This window comes from Saimiri boliviensis, chromosome 5, assembly GCF_048565385.1.
Source record: "Saimiri boliviensis isolate mSaiBol1 chromosome 5, mSaiBol1.pri, whole genome shotgun sequence".
Classification (NCBI taxonomy): Eukaryota; Metazoa; Chordata; class Mammalia; order Primates; family Cebidae; genus Saimiri; species Saimiri boliviensis.
Genome location: NC_133453.1, coordinates 126,646,532 through 126,661,451, shown reverse-complemented (window position 1 = coordinate 126,661,451; position 14,920 = coordinate 126,646,532). Strand labels below are relative to the sequence as shown.

The 14,920-nt window shown below is 52.0% G+C and overlaps 1 protein-coding gene across 3 annotated transcripts in view; it reads right to left on the bottom strand.

Annotated features, from left to right (window-relative positions):
- Positions 1-742: 742 nt before the first annotated feature.
- CEMIP (cell migration inducing hyaluronidase 1) overlaps positions 743-14,920 on the bottom strand; it is a 173,703-nt gene continuing 159,525 nt past the window's right edge. For all 3 annotated transcript variants that reach the window (XM_074399935.1, XM_074399936.1, XM_003921681.4), the window contains 7 exons: positions 13,657-13,868; positions 11,881-12,066; positions 9,074-9,278; positions 8,820-8,906; positions 8,004-8,161; positions 5,235-5,335; positions 743-3,562 (listed from right to left, as the gene is read on the bottom strand). In XM_074399935.1, coding sequence (XP_074256036.1) covers positions 3,435-3,562; positions 5,235-5,335; positions 8,004-8,161; positions 8,820-8,906; positions 9,074-9,278; positions 11,881-12,066; positions 13,657-13,868 — 1,077 coding nt within the window. In that variant the 3' untranslated portion in view covers positions 743-3,434. The remainder of the gene's footprint in view (positions 3,563-5,234; positions 5,336-8,003; positions 8,162-8,819; positions 8,907-9,073; positions 9,279-11,880; positions 12,067-13,656; positions 13,869-14,920) is intronic.

Below are 14,920 nucleotides of genomic sequence, written 5' to 3'. Positions count from 1 at the left end.
TTAAATTAATTTAAATGTATGTAGCCCCATGAAGCTAGTGGCTACCCTCCTAGACGGGCAGTTCTGGACCTGCTCTAACCACTGCCCCTCACCGTCTTTTCCCTAGACCCCTGAGCTCCTTCCAGCACTGCCCGAGGTGCCCTCTACCTGTGTCTGCCTCTCTCGTCTGCCAGTTTGCTTTGGACCCCTTATGCCCACCTCAGCCCCCATGCTGCTGTCAAACATGTGTTTGGCCTCTGGCTAAACAGTGCCTGGGAGGAAGAGAGAGTCCGGCTTCTGCCTGGCTTCCTCATCTGGGAGGGGAGTTGAAGTGACAGCCTCCTGATGGCTTAGAAATGTGGAGGATGTAGCGTGTTCTGGACAGGGCCAGCCATATGAATGACATCTCTTTGTTTGAACCATCCCCCCCCCGTCCCCCGCCGTTATGGGCACCCTCTTGAGGTGGGGCAAAGTAGGCTCTTGACATATGACTAGTCCTTGGGAATAAGACCATGGATGTAAGGCAGACTCATGGGGTGATTTTATCAGTCTTCTTATCCCCAGGTAACTGGTTATCTTAGGTTATCCTTAGATAACTTATTATCCTTAGATAAAATGAAGCCCCGCTTTAATAGATAATGAAAGACAAGATGATGACATCCTTTGCATGTTGACTATGATACAGCAAAATTTTCCAAACCAGAGCCAATGTCCTTGGCTCTAGGCGAACCCCTTCCAAGCAATGCAAAGGACATTCCAAACATGACAATTAAGACAGTTCTTTATTTCTCTGACAGTGACTTCTTGAAGTGCACATATAATAAATAAATAGAAAATATATCTTTGTTCATAGTGATGCCTACAAGAAATGTTTACATACAAACACTCTATACATCTAACTCCCGAAAAAGGACCAGCTATTTCGGCAGCAGGTAAAAGACACGCATTTCAGAGGAGCATTGCTTTCCTTAAAGACCTAACTCACTTACATCTTACAAACAAACACCAAGAATAGTTTTCTAAAGCAATAAGAAAATTGCTACCAAGAAAATGCCTAGATATTGGCTCTTGGTGAATGGTTTAGCAAAAAGCTTTATGTACAGATCCCATACTGTGAAACATATGTACAACTCTGAGAACTTTCAAATAGATATCTTTTTTAAAAAATGAACTGAGCCAAAGACATTCAGCATTCCTGGCCACCTGAAAGTGATCACATCCTAAGTGGTTCACAGTGTGAGACCCTTGCATGAAAAGCGTGAAAACTCAACAAAACCGTGGACAACGAGGACATGAGGTCACTGGAACTCTCCTCTCTGTCACCGCCAATCTCCCTGGAAAAGGTCCTTCCTGTGATTCTGGCCTATGAAGCGGCCATAGCTTTAAAAGCAGAGTCTAACGCTCACCTCCCAGCAGCTGAAAGATGTTTGGTGGGAAAAAACCCTGGCAGTTGGCTCCCCACTGGGGAAGGGACTCTTGGACCGAGTCTCATGGGTGCAATTGGCTGGAGGGAGCCAGGCAGGCCCTCTTTGAAGGAAAGAGTTTGTGGTTGGGGCAGGAAAGGGGATAAACGTAGTTCATCATCACAAAACCCAGGGAGACCCCATCGCCTTCTGTGAGTATAAACCACAGATGAGTCCTCCCTCTTCCACGGGCTCTTTGGGACCTCTCTAAGGTGGGCTAGGGAGACAGAAGGGCAGTTAGCAGCAGCTCAGTGGGACTGGGGTGGACCCGACAGCTGTTCACACACCCGAGGTCAGCCGAATTGGCTCACCAGAAACATGGCTGGCCCTGCCCCATCTGCTGGGCCGCACCTGTAGAGACGCTAGCACCGATGGGGAGCTGGCAGCGGCTGTCCCCCGGTGGGGCTGACAGGTAGTGGACAGAGTGAAGGCCACAGGGACCGCCAACACCAGGGGGAGGGTGGGTTTGTGTGCGGGGAGCAGGAGGGAGACGGCGGCTCGTTGTCACGCTAATCATTTTGTTTCCTTCGAGGGGACTTGTCCCCATTTCTGGAAGCCGCTTCGGGAGCCCCTGGGCACTCTGGGCTGGCTGTTGAGGCAGTGTGGTGTGGCAGCAAGGGCTGGGGTGGGGCTCCCCGGGCCCTCCCCTGGCCGTGTGGTTCTTTCCCATCTCGGGGGTTCATTTTCCCCATCTGTTAAAATGAAGGCTTTGGACTAGGTATTTTCGGTATTTCCAGCTCTGAAATCCCAGGCCGAGGGAGTGTAAGCACATCTAGGGTCTCCTGGAGTCCCCACTGCTCAGTCCCCTGGATGAAGAGTAAATGAGGCCCCAAGACAGGCGCTCACTTCCTTGACCTTCACTCCACTCTCTCGGGGTCGGAGGCAGGGCTGCCCGGGGAACGGGTTCCTCCCTGCTCTGGGCATAAGCGGCGAAGCCCACTGCTCCCTCTGACCACACTTCTCCATCATGAGTGGGCCGACGAGGAGTGGGCAAGGGGCGACGCCGCAGTCACCAGCTTCAGCAGGTGGCAGCAGGGAGGGCCCAATCCCTCCCTGACCCACCCCAGAGGCTACCTCTCCCCCCACCAAAATGCCCCCAGCCTTCACTCCTGCCAGCCAGAAGCCTTCCTGACCCTCCCCTCTGAGATGACACTGGTCTCCGTTTTACCTCCGTGTGATTTCTCTGCCTGGCGTTGCAGTGCGCATGGGCCTGACCGCCCACCCCACTGGACCGCAGGCCCCTCCGTCTAGGCATTCATTCTCACCTCTCCATCCTGTGTGCCCTGGGGCACCCAGCCTCATGGCTAGCAGAGGAAAAGAATGTTTTCCTCTACTGTTGGGTTTCAGGTACCATGTGAAATGCTGCAGATTTCAGGACTCTCACAGCTCCAAGGGCCTTTGGGGGTCATCTAGTTCAAATCCTGACCTGCCCCGGTCTCCTGAAAGGTGGACACGGCCGGAGGCAGGGCTTGCCTTTTCCCTGAGGGTAGCCACTTCCGGCCCAGCTCCTAATCCTGTGGGGCTGGCTTTTGCTTACAGGAGTGAAGATGTCCTCAAGGCCAAGGAACCTACATTCACCGCCCTCACTTGTCTGCTGCAGACCGTGGGGATCTGTAACTGACCAGCCCTCCAGGCTACCTCCCAGCTGGGTTGGGGCTCCTGGCCAGGTGTATCTTTGCTGTCCGCAAAACCCAGGTCTCCTGATATGGTCCCCACACCCCGCTGAAGAGGCACAGATAGAGAAGTACCCACGAGGCTCCAGGAAAGTGGAGGTTTCCAGCACCGCCCCAGGGGCTGCAGGTAGACACTCGAGTGGGGGCAGGTGGCAGCACCAGGGTCTCTAATATCCTTCCCTCGGCCCATCAGGGCCGACACATGGTCTTCCCAGGCAGCTGCTGGGAGGGGCTGGGGGACCCAGCCATCCCCCAGTGGTCTGCTGCCAAGAGTCACCAACACAGTCCACCATGAGGTGGCACGGGGCGGCAGCTGTCCTCACAGCTTCTTCTTCTTCACCACAGGGATGGGCACAACTTGGAAGATTTTGGCCTTGTGATCCTCAGTGTCCAGAGTCACCCAGATGGGCCGGAAGCTGCCTTTGAAGCCAACGAATGCCATTTGCTCTGAAAAGCAATGAAGAGCTTCCTGAGCAAACGCCCCGTGAAAGGACGGCTACCCCACCCTGTTCCAGGGCTCCCATCACCGGCCCCTGCCTGCACCAGGTACTGTACCCCTCAGCCACACTGCACCGCGGCCCTTTGGGAAGAGCTCTGTGTTCCGCTTCTGCTGGTACCTGACATGTGTTTGTATGGGGCGTGTGGGGGCTCACCTGAGCCTCATGGCCACTAGACAGGGTGATGGCTTTGCTATAGACAGGGGAGCCATGCACAGCAGGAAATGGGGCGAAGTGTGAGGGAGGTGACTTCCGAGGAACCTGCCTACCTTTGAGCTGCCCCCAGGATCACCAGCAAGGCCCTGCCCTTCCCTGAAGCCCAGTGTTCCCATCCATCAAATGATGGCATTGATCTACAAGATCTCCTTCTACTCTCTATCACTCTGTGGCTTTGAAGGAGTTCTGAGAGGAGAAGGAATTTGACCAAGAGTGTGGAGCCAACTCGAAGCCCCTGAACCCCACACAGCATGGCTACTGGGGTCCATCTTGCAGCTCAGAGCTTGACCATCCAAGGGGCATGGGAATCCACATCCACACTCAGTCCATCCTGGCAGGCAACGTGCATTTATCACCACCGGGAAAGTGCCATTCCAACTTGGGTCCCTTTACATGCATCGGCTTTTGGCAACCAGGGTCTTAATTTAAAAGACAGAGGCTCCAAAATGATTCCAAGACTTGGCTGGAAAGGATGCGTCTCTTTTTCCTTATGTTCTCCTTGGGCTGGTTTGAGGGGTTTGCATTGCTTCTGGTTTTTCTCGTCACCCCATAGATGGGCTTCAGATTTGGATATTTTCCATAGTGAGGACGGTATCTAACTAAAAAGCCCAGCTTTGGGTGAAGAAGGTTAGGATCCAAACCCTCACCTTAAACAAGTGGCTTGGCTGTGAAATTCTCGGTGTCCTCATCTTAAATGGTAATAGTACCTGCTGCACGGGTTATTAATAAGTATTACTAATTAATAAGTAAGTGAGATACTTATGTTCTGCAAAGGTGCAAGGCTAACCATTAAATAGCAGCCGTCATGGTCATGGTCGTCATTGCCCGTGGAGCTGCTGTGCCTCCCACACAGCCTCCCTGAGGACTCTCCCTGAACCTAGTTTGTGTGATGATAATGGGTGCCATGCTGACATGTCCCTCCTGGATGGCTTCTTCCAGTCCAGCCAGCAAGCCTGTGCTAGGCTTCACCACCGGAGAGCTGCCTGGCCTTGGACAAGCCATGCAGGTTCTCTGGGTTCTAATTTTCTTTTCATCTGCCTATCTCAGAGGAACACGTGAGCGTTTTGCAAGCTGCCAAGGACCGTCCACATGCTAGGCATCAGCTGGGATGCTGAGGAAGATGCAGGAGCCCGGCCAGTCTGAAGAGCAGGAACTGGGTAGGATGGCTGGACTAAGTCACTTTTCTTACGATACTTTTGATGGATAAAGGGCCACCTTCCAAGCAAATGAGTGAACAATTCTAGCAATCTTCTTTCAGTGTCTGGCATGTGTAGGGGATGTGTGAGGTTGTACCCCATTAGTACAAAGCGTGTTCTCAACTCAGCAAAAGATGAAAGCAACCTCCATGCCAGGCATTTGCCTTCTCTGGTTTTGGGGTCAATTGAAACCCCAGTTCAAACCCTTACCTTTCAACTTGAGACCCCTTTCTGCCCCAAGCTTTTCCAGCACTCTGGTCCACGGGCCTCTGGAGACGTATCTTCCCTTTGACACCATGAGCACTATGGAACTGTATGAGAAGAAACCGATTAGACCGGAGAGAGACTGCAAGTTGGAGCACGTGAGCATGGGGAGGGAAGCTGGGTTGTGCATGGTGGGACTGGAGTTGGCGGTGCCCAGATGCCTGGCCAGGAATTCAGGAAAGGGCAGCCTCTCCTGTGCGCCGAGCTGACCGGCTCTTTCCGTGTGATGACAGACATCCTGAGCTCCCTCCCACGCATCTGGCCACAGTTGGTGCCCATGGCCTTCTCCAAGCCTGGAGTCTGCTCGCCGCGTTTACATGTCTCTCTCCAGAGGAGAGGATATAAGCCAGGGCTCAGCACGTGGGACTTCAGTATGCATTTCTTCCCTTGAATGCTGTCAACCCCGGTTAGGTGGGACCAGATTGAAGTGGTGATGGAGGAAGGCAGGAAAAAGGGATGAGAAAGAAAAGAGGTGAGGGAAGGAGGAGGGGAGTATCTGTCATATCATAAAGCCATCCAGGAGAGCCTGAAGGTTCTAGAAACCCTGAAGGTTCTAGAAACCAGCTGCATTTGGCATCACCTGGGATTTCATTAGAACCACAGAATTCCTCCATTGCATACTTTCTGAATCAGAATCTGCCTTTTTTACAAGATCTCCAGGTGATTGTGTATATGTTAAAGCTCAAGAAGCCCCAGGCTAGAGGATCTCTCTTGGAACCCATCTTTCTTTTGCTGTCTTCTTTTGATGGACACAGGCTTCGCGTAGTCCAGAGCCAGTCTCCTCTGAGCTGCAGGAAGAGCATGGCCAGGTTGGAAGTCTTTCTGGGGAGAACACTACGTTGTTACCGTGATACTCGGGTTGTACCAAGAGCTCAGGTTGACCTCTCATGTTCACGTCACCTCTCTCTCTGGTCAGGCAAGACAAGGTTACTGCCTCGATTTTGCAAATGGGGAGATTGAAGCAAATGGTTACCAAGTATCCCTACCAAAGGGAAATGTGCTTGAAAGAGGCAGAGGTTTGGAGAAATGCGCGTGCCCAGCCTGAAGGTCCCAAATTGCAAAAGTTTGCCTTGGAAATAAGGAGTGTCTACTTCCTCTCATGGGATGTATTCAGTCCAAAGTGCTGGGAAAACAGCCGTCACAGTGGCAGACTTAGCACGCTGGGCCAGACAGGAGGACGTGGGCACCTCCCCTGGGACTAGGAACGGGGCAGAAGCTCAGTGGGGCATCCAGTTCGTATCTTAAAGGAACTCTGTAACCACAGACCACAGTCCAGACATGGAAAAACTGTGCAGGAATCTGGAACCCGTTGTTACCCCCATGTGTGTCCCACTGGGAGCGGCAGGAAAGATTTTTTTTTTTTTTTTTTTTTTTTGAGATGGAGTTTCACTCTTGTTACTCAGGCTGGAGTGCAATGGCGTGATCTTGGCTCACCGCAACCTCCACCTCCTGGGTTCAAGCAATTCTCCTGCCTCAGCCTCCTGAGTAGCTGGGATTACAGGCACGTGCCACCATGCCCGGCTAATGTTTTTGTATTTTTAGTAGAGACAGGGTTTCACCATGTTGACCACGATGGTCTCGATCTCTTGACCTCGTGATCCACCCACCTCGGCCTCCCAAAGTGCTGGGATTACAGGCGTGAGCCACCGTGCCCGGCTAGGAAAGATCTTAAGGTACAAAGGGCTTGTGTGCAATAATGATTGTTGGGAAGGGAGCTGGGGCTGCCTCAGGCCCTGGAGGAAGGCTGGAGAGGGAGGCCCAAAGGGTTGGTGGGGTAAGGTCCCTTAGGGAGAGAGGGCTCATCAGAAACACATCCGCCACTCTAGATTCAGGATCTGTTCTCAGGAGGGTATTTCTGCATTGTTTCATTTCAGAATGAAAGCTAATAGTCCTTTGTTGGAGCTCAGCCAACCAAGGTGGTGGGGAATTACCAAAGATTGTCGCTAAGGAGAGGGGACACAGGTTTTCCCTGCATTTAAGAAGTTCAAACCAGCAGGTAATATGGAAGATGGGTGGGAGTCGGGGCAACTGGAAGAGGGAGGCCCGTTAGGAGACTGTGCTAACAGTGCTGGTGATGACCCGCAAAGGCCTGTGCCGAGCAGCAGGAGAGAGGAGGCTGTGCAGGGAGCCAGCAGTGAGCCGTAATGCCGGTGTAATTGACAGCGTGCGGAGGAAAGAGAAGAGTCTAACGGAATGCCCAGATTCTTGTCTAACTATCAGGGTGGGTGGGGACGATTTAATCAAAACTGAAGGAGCAGGATGAGCGGCTGGTTTGGGAGGCTGAACATTTTAAAAGGCTGAGAACGCAGTTCCTTACAAGACGTCCAGGTGGTGGTCTCCGAGTAGCATTTGGGTGGGAATGGCGCTCGGGAAAGAGATCCGGGCTGCAGATAGTAGCCACCAGCACTTGGATCGTGTTGAAGGTGTGGGAGGGGATGAGATCACGCCGGGAGCGTAGTGGAGAGGAACAGGGCAGCTTTCCCATGTGCAGCGGGGCTGTCCCATCAGCCTCCGCCTGACCTACATTCCCAGCAGCCCGGCTCCAGCCCCAGAGTCCATAGGCGAGGAAGCTCTCGGCCAGCACCCATGATTTGTGGGCAGGTTGTAGAGACTGCCTGAGCTTTTCCAGACTGATCTGTGATGAGGGCCTTTGTGAGAGGGAGGGGGCCCTTGCCCAGGGGTCAGCCGGTTCCAGAAACAGAGGCACAGACTCACTTGTCAGGGATGGCCGCCATGTAGTTGAAAAGCTGCCATGGTATGCCCTGCAGAATGGCGTTCCTGAAGCTCATGTGGCTCACCACACGCCCTTGGTGCCCGTCAATCACCACCACCTGGATGCCATCCTCCGAGCTGGGGTACTTCTTCCCATCCACCTGCCGAGCCAGAACAACCCAGGTATGAGGTGGGGTGCCGAAGCCTCAAGGTTCTCCCACCTGGGGGTTCCCAAGCAGACCCTGAAGGCAGAAGCCGCCTGTGCTGCTGTTCGAAGCACAAACCCCATTGTCACTTCACCCCCTGTAGCCCTCAGTAGTGGGTGAAATAATGGCCTTTCAAAGGATATGTCCACCCTGAACCTGTGAAAGTGAACTTGTCTGGAAACAGAATCTTTGCAGACGGAATTAAGTTAAAGACTATTTGATGAAACTATTTGGATTTTTAGGGTGAGCCCTAAATCCAAAGACAGGTGCCCTTGCAAAAGAAAGGAAGGGGAGAGGTGAGACTCAGACAGTCAGGAGAAGAGGCCACATAAAGACAGAGATTTACATGTCTGCAAACCGAGGAACGCACAGGAGTGCTGGCAGCCACCAGGAGCGAGAAGAGGCAGGGAACAGATTCTCCCCTGAGCCCCCGCAGGAAACCAGCCCTGCCAGCACCTTGCTCTTGGACTTCTGGCCTCCTGAACTGGGAGAATAACTTTCTCTTGTTTAACACAAGCCACCCAGGTTGTAGTAATTTGATACAGCAGCCCCTGGACACAGTGTCACCTCTCAGTGAGCAAACCCGGATCCTCCAGGGGCCAGAGGCGCTTACCTCGATGTAAGCGAAGTCATTCCAAAGGTGGAAGAAGTGCTGCTTCAAACTCTCCATCTTCACCTCCAAGAAGTGGTCCTTTGTTTTCTGGAAAACATCAACCCCAGTGCAATTGTCAGGTTTGGGTGGTCCTTCCCCTCCTCTTCCCGCCTCCCCAGCCACAGGAGATGGTTTGCGGAGCTGAGTGACGGACCTAATTGGGTCTGGGCCAGATTGGGGGCCAAAGGGGTCCAGGCTTGCTGTCAGTCACTCACCAGCTGAGAACCAAAGAGCTTCTTGGGCATCGGCACATCCACGACAGCCCTCTCAGCGAACCTGGGGTAGGCTGTGGCTGTGCAGTCACTGATGCCTGCGTTCTTTGGGATCAGAGCTTTAATCTTTATCCTCTCACAGCCTTTCATGGAGCAGAAAGCAAACTTCTCTCTCTCGTTCTGAGCTTTCAGCTTCAGGAACAGCAGCCTGCACACAGGGAGCATTGCTGGATGTTTGCGTGGGCACTCAGAACCGCCCCCTTCTCCTCCCATCCACTGAGACATTTACTATAAGCTGGGCATAGCAGGGAGACCCAGAGGCCTTACAGAATGGGACCATGTCTACCAACCACAGGGTTGTATGTAGCTGGAGAAATAAGGCACACATGCAGTGAAGAACAAGCCGATGAGAACGACGGTTCTATTCTGAGCACATTTTATGTGCCATGCTGTGCACACGTGGTAAATCGACATATTTAATCCTCAAACAATCCTGTCCAGTAGGTACTATTGTCATCCTGAATTCTTAGATGGGAAAAGGGTGGCTCAGAGAGGCAAAGTGACTTGCCCAGGACCACACAGCTGGGACACAAGGGAGCTGGGCTTTTCCATGCCCGCATTGCGCCTGGTGAGGAAATGCTCCGTCTTCCTTACTCTACTTTTCTCCATTTATTCCAAACATTATTTTATAATTTATTAAAAATAGTCATTGTAAAGGAAGCTGACCCAGTGTTACAGGAAGTCAGATTATAAGGAAAACACAGTACCCACTTGGGATTCATTATCGCTCTTTCAGGCTGAATCCCGCATCTGAAACGTGGGAAGAAATGATACGGGGTGTCTCGCACCCATCCAGCTCTGGTAACCAAGGCTGCACTGAGCCCAGTCAGACTAGAGAGCTGGGATTGCACCACAATGCCGTCACCCCCAAACCTGTGCCACACAGCTGCTCAGACCAGGGGCACACACTGGGCCCGCAGCAGGGCCGTGGATTGTCTACCCAGTAAGCAAGATCCTCGCTCTTATGGGACCCAGCAGGTCTTGTCTGGTACTGATTGGTGCTCGAACTAAAAGACCACATGGAGTTAGGGCTGACAAGCTTGTTTTGCCTGCTGAGGAATCGAGAGAGGAAGGCAGTTAGCAGCAAGTAGCTGAAACAAGAGGCCAAGCATGTGTGCCCATGTGTGTGAAGGTGGGAGCCGGAGAGACGCGGGGGTGGGCAGGCCGCCTCCCTGCTGGCTTTGCTGTTTCTACTACCCGAGCCCTTGAGGCCCAGGTAGGTTTTTATGTCTTCAGGGCCCCTTGGTTTTCTCTCTGTAGCACCTCCACTTATTCTGAGCTTCCTTGAGTGGCTTTATGTTTCAAGCCATCCACATCAAGTGATCTCAGAATAAAGTAGAAACTGACTGAGTTAGAGGCTGCCTGCTCAGGGCTGAGAGCAGGGCAGTGCCATGGGCGTTCCATGCCCTGCACGGTGGGGATGCTGGGGAGGCAGGTGAGCACCCCGCTTTGAGCAGCTTAGGAGGAAGGCAGTTCACTGCCACCCATGGTCACATCTCCCTGGGAGGCTCCCAACATGATCCAAACCACTCCTGGGACCAAGGCACAGACATGGGATTGGTCCTGAGGCTTCCGCACAAAACTTAGCAGTATTCAGGTTTCCTTGTTGCCATTATGTATCAATCTAAACCGGGAGGAACCTAAGCGACCATCCAGCCCATGCTGGATAGCAGCTGCCTTCCCTAATCCTGACCTGCAACTTGGATGCATGCCAGCTGGCTGAAATGCAAGGCCCTGGGAGGCGTGAAAGGGGCAGGGGCTGGGCACCTGCCAGCCCAGTGCTCAGACCCTGGCTATGACCAGGTAGTGTGGCAGAGCAGAGCTCCTGATGGTGGTGCACCTTAAATAACGTACTTGATTATAATTTAGTAAGAATCATTATAATTCACTGAGATGGTGTTAAGCAAACTTAGCTATCCAGAACACAGCTACAATCAATTAACAGTTTTTTTTTTTTCTTTTTTGAGACAGAGTCTCCCTCTGTCGCCAGGCACCACGCTGGAGTGCAGTAGTATGATCTCGGCTCACTGCAACCTCCACCTCCCAGGTTCAAGCAATTCTCCTGCCTCAGTCTCCCAAGTAGCTGGGACAATAGGTACCTGCCACCACGGCCGGCTAGTTTTTATATTTTTTAGTAGAGACAGGGTTTCACCGTGTTGGCCAGGATGGTTTCGATCTCTTGACCTTGTGATCCACCCACCACAAGTCCCAGCTTATAGCTGGGACTACAAGTACCCACCACTACGCCCAGCTTTTTTGTACTTTTAGTAGAGATTTAGTAGGGATTCAGTAGGGATTTCACCATGTTGGCCAGGATGGTCTTGATCTCCTGACCTCAAGATCTGCCCACCCCGGCCTCCTAAAGTGCTGGGATTTGAGGCGTGAGCCACCGCGCCCAGCTGCAAATCTCTTAACCCTCTGCTCCAAGTGGGTTGTGAGGATTTGAGATAATGCACCATATTTTCTGGATTCTAAGATTTACTGCCTTCACTTTTTTTCCTGAGATATGTAAATTCCCCTACAATTCACATGTATATTTAATAGAGTGGTTTTTTTTTTTTTTTTTTTTTTTTTCACTTTGAAAGCTTAAGAGCTTTGAAAATGCTGGCCAGATGTGGTGGCTTATGCCTGGAAAAGTGTCTTACATTAACTGGCATTAACTACCTGGTGGTTCTTAGGATTGCTGGAAAGGCCAGGTGGACGAGATGAGGTCCAGCTACGTTCCTGCAGCCACGTGGCCACCCACTCACCCTGAGTCCTCGTCCCAGTAGTAGTGGCTCCTGCTGGGATAACTCTGCTCCACTTTGTCCATCTGCAAGGTCCTCACGAAGATGCCCGTCTTGGACGTTTGCTTCAGCAGGCGATTGTGCACGTCCGACAGGATGGAGAAGGTGGTGCCTCGCGGGTAGCAGAGCCCCACGCGAATCCAGTCGCCCCTGGGATGGGAAGTAGAGTCAGGTTACAAACAAGGGTGTGGAGGCCACGGGGCCTTTGGGGCATGCCTTGGAGAAAGAGACCAAAAAGCCTCCACCAAATGACACCTCCATTTTCTTTCTTTTTTTTTTCTTTTTTTTTTTTGAGACAGAGTTTTGCTCTTGTTACCCAGGCTGGAGTGCAATGGCACAATCTCTGCTCACCGCAACCTCCGCCTCCTGGGTTCAGGCAATTCTCCTGTCTCAGCCTCCTGAGTAGCTGGGATTACAGGCACGCGCCACTATGCCCAGCTAATTTTTTGTATTTTTAGTAGAGACGGGGTTTCACCATGTTGACCAGGATGGTCTCGATCTCTCGACCTCGTGATCCACCCGTCTCGGCCTCCCAAAGTGCTGGGATTACAGGCGTGAGCCACCGCGCCCAGCCCGACACCTCCGTTTTCTATGGGAAAATTTGAAAGAACATTTGCTGTTGTGGTGACCAAGTTGCAGTGTTCGAGGAGAGAACGAGAGACAGTGGCTGCCCGTGAGCAGAGAGTCTGAATGTTTCACTCATGTGTCTCCAGGGCCAACTCCCGGGGTGCTCCCTGTGGAATTTTGGGGAAAAGACATTCTTTTTGTAGTTAAAGAGCACAGGATTGGCCAGGCGCGGTGGCTCATGCCTGTAATCCCAGCACTTTGGGAGGCCGAGGCGGGTGGATTGTGAGGTCGAGAGATCGAGACCATCCTGGTCAACGTGGTGAAACCCCGTCTCTACTAAAAATACAAAAAATCAGCTGGGCATGGTGGTGCGTGCCTGTAATCCCAGCTACTCAGGAGGCTGAGTCAGGAGAATTGCCTGAACCCAGGAGGCGGAGGTTGTGGTGAGCCGAGATCGCGCCATTGCACTCCAGCCTGGGTAACAAGAGCGAAACTCTGTCTCAAAAAAAAAAAAAAAACAAAAAAAAACACAGGATCCAAAGGACCTAGGCTCAGCCCCTTCTGGGTCCAGCTTGATTTATAGGGCCCATTTCATCTCTTCCATCTCATTTCCTACAACTGACAAATGTCTGTCTCACAGGAATACTGTGACAAGTAAATAACATGCATAGAAAATACTGAATCTAAGTACATGAAGCCCCATCCAGATGCCCTCTGTCTCATCACATTGTCTGTCAGAGCCTCCTTTCCCTCTCTGTAGAATGGTATCGGCAATACCCAGATATTTTTGCCACCCATCAAGCACTTGCTAACGCCAGGTCCTGCGTGCCCGTCAGACAGTATCTCTCTTCGATCCTCATTGCACTTCCACAAGGTAACACTATCCACAACTCAAAGATCAAGGAACTCAGGCTCAAGAGGTTACATGCCCTGCCCAAGGTCACCCACGCTGGCGCAGGGGCTTGGCCTGTGTCCTCTTAATTCTTAACTCCCGGGTGATGTCAGCCCCTCTAGGTACTCGTGCAGAGATCACACGGGCTAGCCTGTGGTTCTGTGAGAGGCAAGTCCAGGACTTTGCAAAAAAAAAAAAAAAAAAAGCTTCGTTATCAGCCTTGAAACCAGCCAGAGCAGCTGCCCCCAGCTCTCCCTGCTCCTGGCGGGACACCCACTCACTTGTTGAAGTTGATGAGCCAGATGGCGAGTTCGGCAGGGGCCGTCTGGTCCCAGTGGATGGTGTAGCCCTTCTGCAGGGTGACGACTGGCTGGTACTGCTGGTAATGGGTGCTCCTGGTGAGCGCCCCTTCCAGGTAGAGAGGGTGGCTGGGGAAGTCATTCTTGATGATCTTCATTCGCAGGTTACTGGTCTTGTAGACTTGAATGTACATCTTTTAAAACCCAAAAAGGAAACACACAATGAAGCTATTAATTACGAAGGGTTATTCCAAGAGTGTCTGGTTAACATCTGACTACAGACTGTACTTTCAAAGGCACGTTCTCTTTACAGAACCCTTTTTAGAAGGCTTGAAATGAAAGAAAGGCCAAATAAGGGGACATCTTTTCCTGCTGGTGTGGGCAGCTCCAGCCCTCCTGTGTAATCTACATAATGCTCTCTGTGCATCTTATAAAAGTGCTCTGTGGACTTTCCAGTGGAAATTTGAGAGAGTCTGCATAGTAGACGGCAAATTCCGGACAAAGGACAGAGATGTGGATGGGAGAGGAAGGGAATGAGAGGCAAGGAGAACTTTTATAATTCTGCCCTAAAATGCAGCTCGCCTGTAACTGGCAGTTGCTCTGCCTGCTTCTCGGGGAGTGCCTGGGGGTGTTGGCCACCTTCTCCCTCCTATTCCCCCCTCAGTCTCTGGCCCCTGAGGCCAGTCCTTGTGGTGTCACGACACACTGGATGAATAAATGGTGTCTCATTTCAGAGGGAAAATTGAAAGCAAGACTCAGCCACTGAGTTCCAGGGACCTTAGAAAGCCTGGATGCTTCAGCCCAGCATTGGTTTAAAACACTGCATCCTGGCCGGGCGCGGTGGCTCACGCCTGTGATCCCAGCACTTTGGGAGGCCGAGGCGGGTGGATCACGAGGTCAAGAGATCGAGACCATTCTGGTCAACAAGGTGAAACCCCGTCTCTACCAAAAATACAAAAAATTAGCTGGGCATGGTGGCGCGTGCCTGTAATCCCAGCTACTCGGGAGGCTGAGGCAGGAGAATTGCTTGAACCCAGGAGGTGGAGGTTGAGGTGAGCCGAGATTATGCCACTGCACTCTAGCCTGGGTAACAAGAGCGAAACTCCGTCTAAAAAAAACAAAAACAAAACACTGCATCCTGTTTTACGGCACATCCTAAATTCATAAGACAATATCCCCTTAACTGCGGCCAAGAGCGACAATCACGCCAATGTGCCGTGATGTCGTGCTTTCGGAAGGAAGTGGC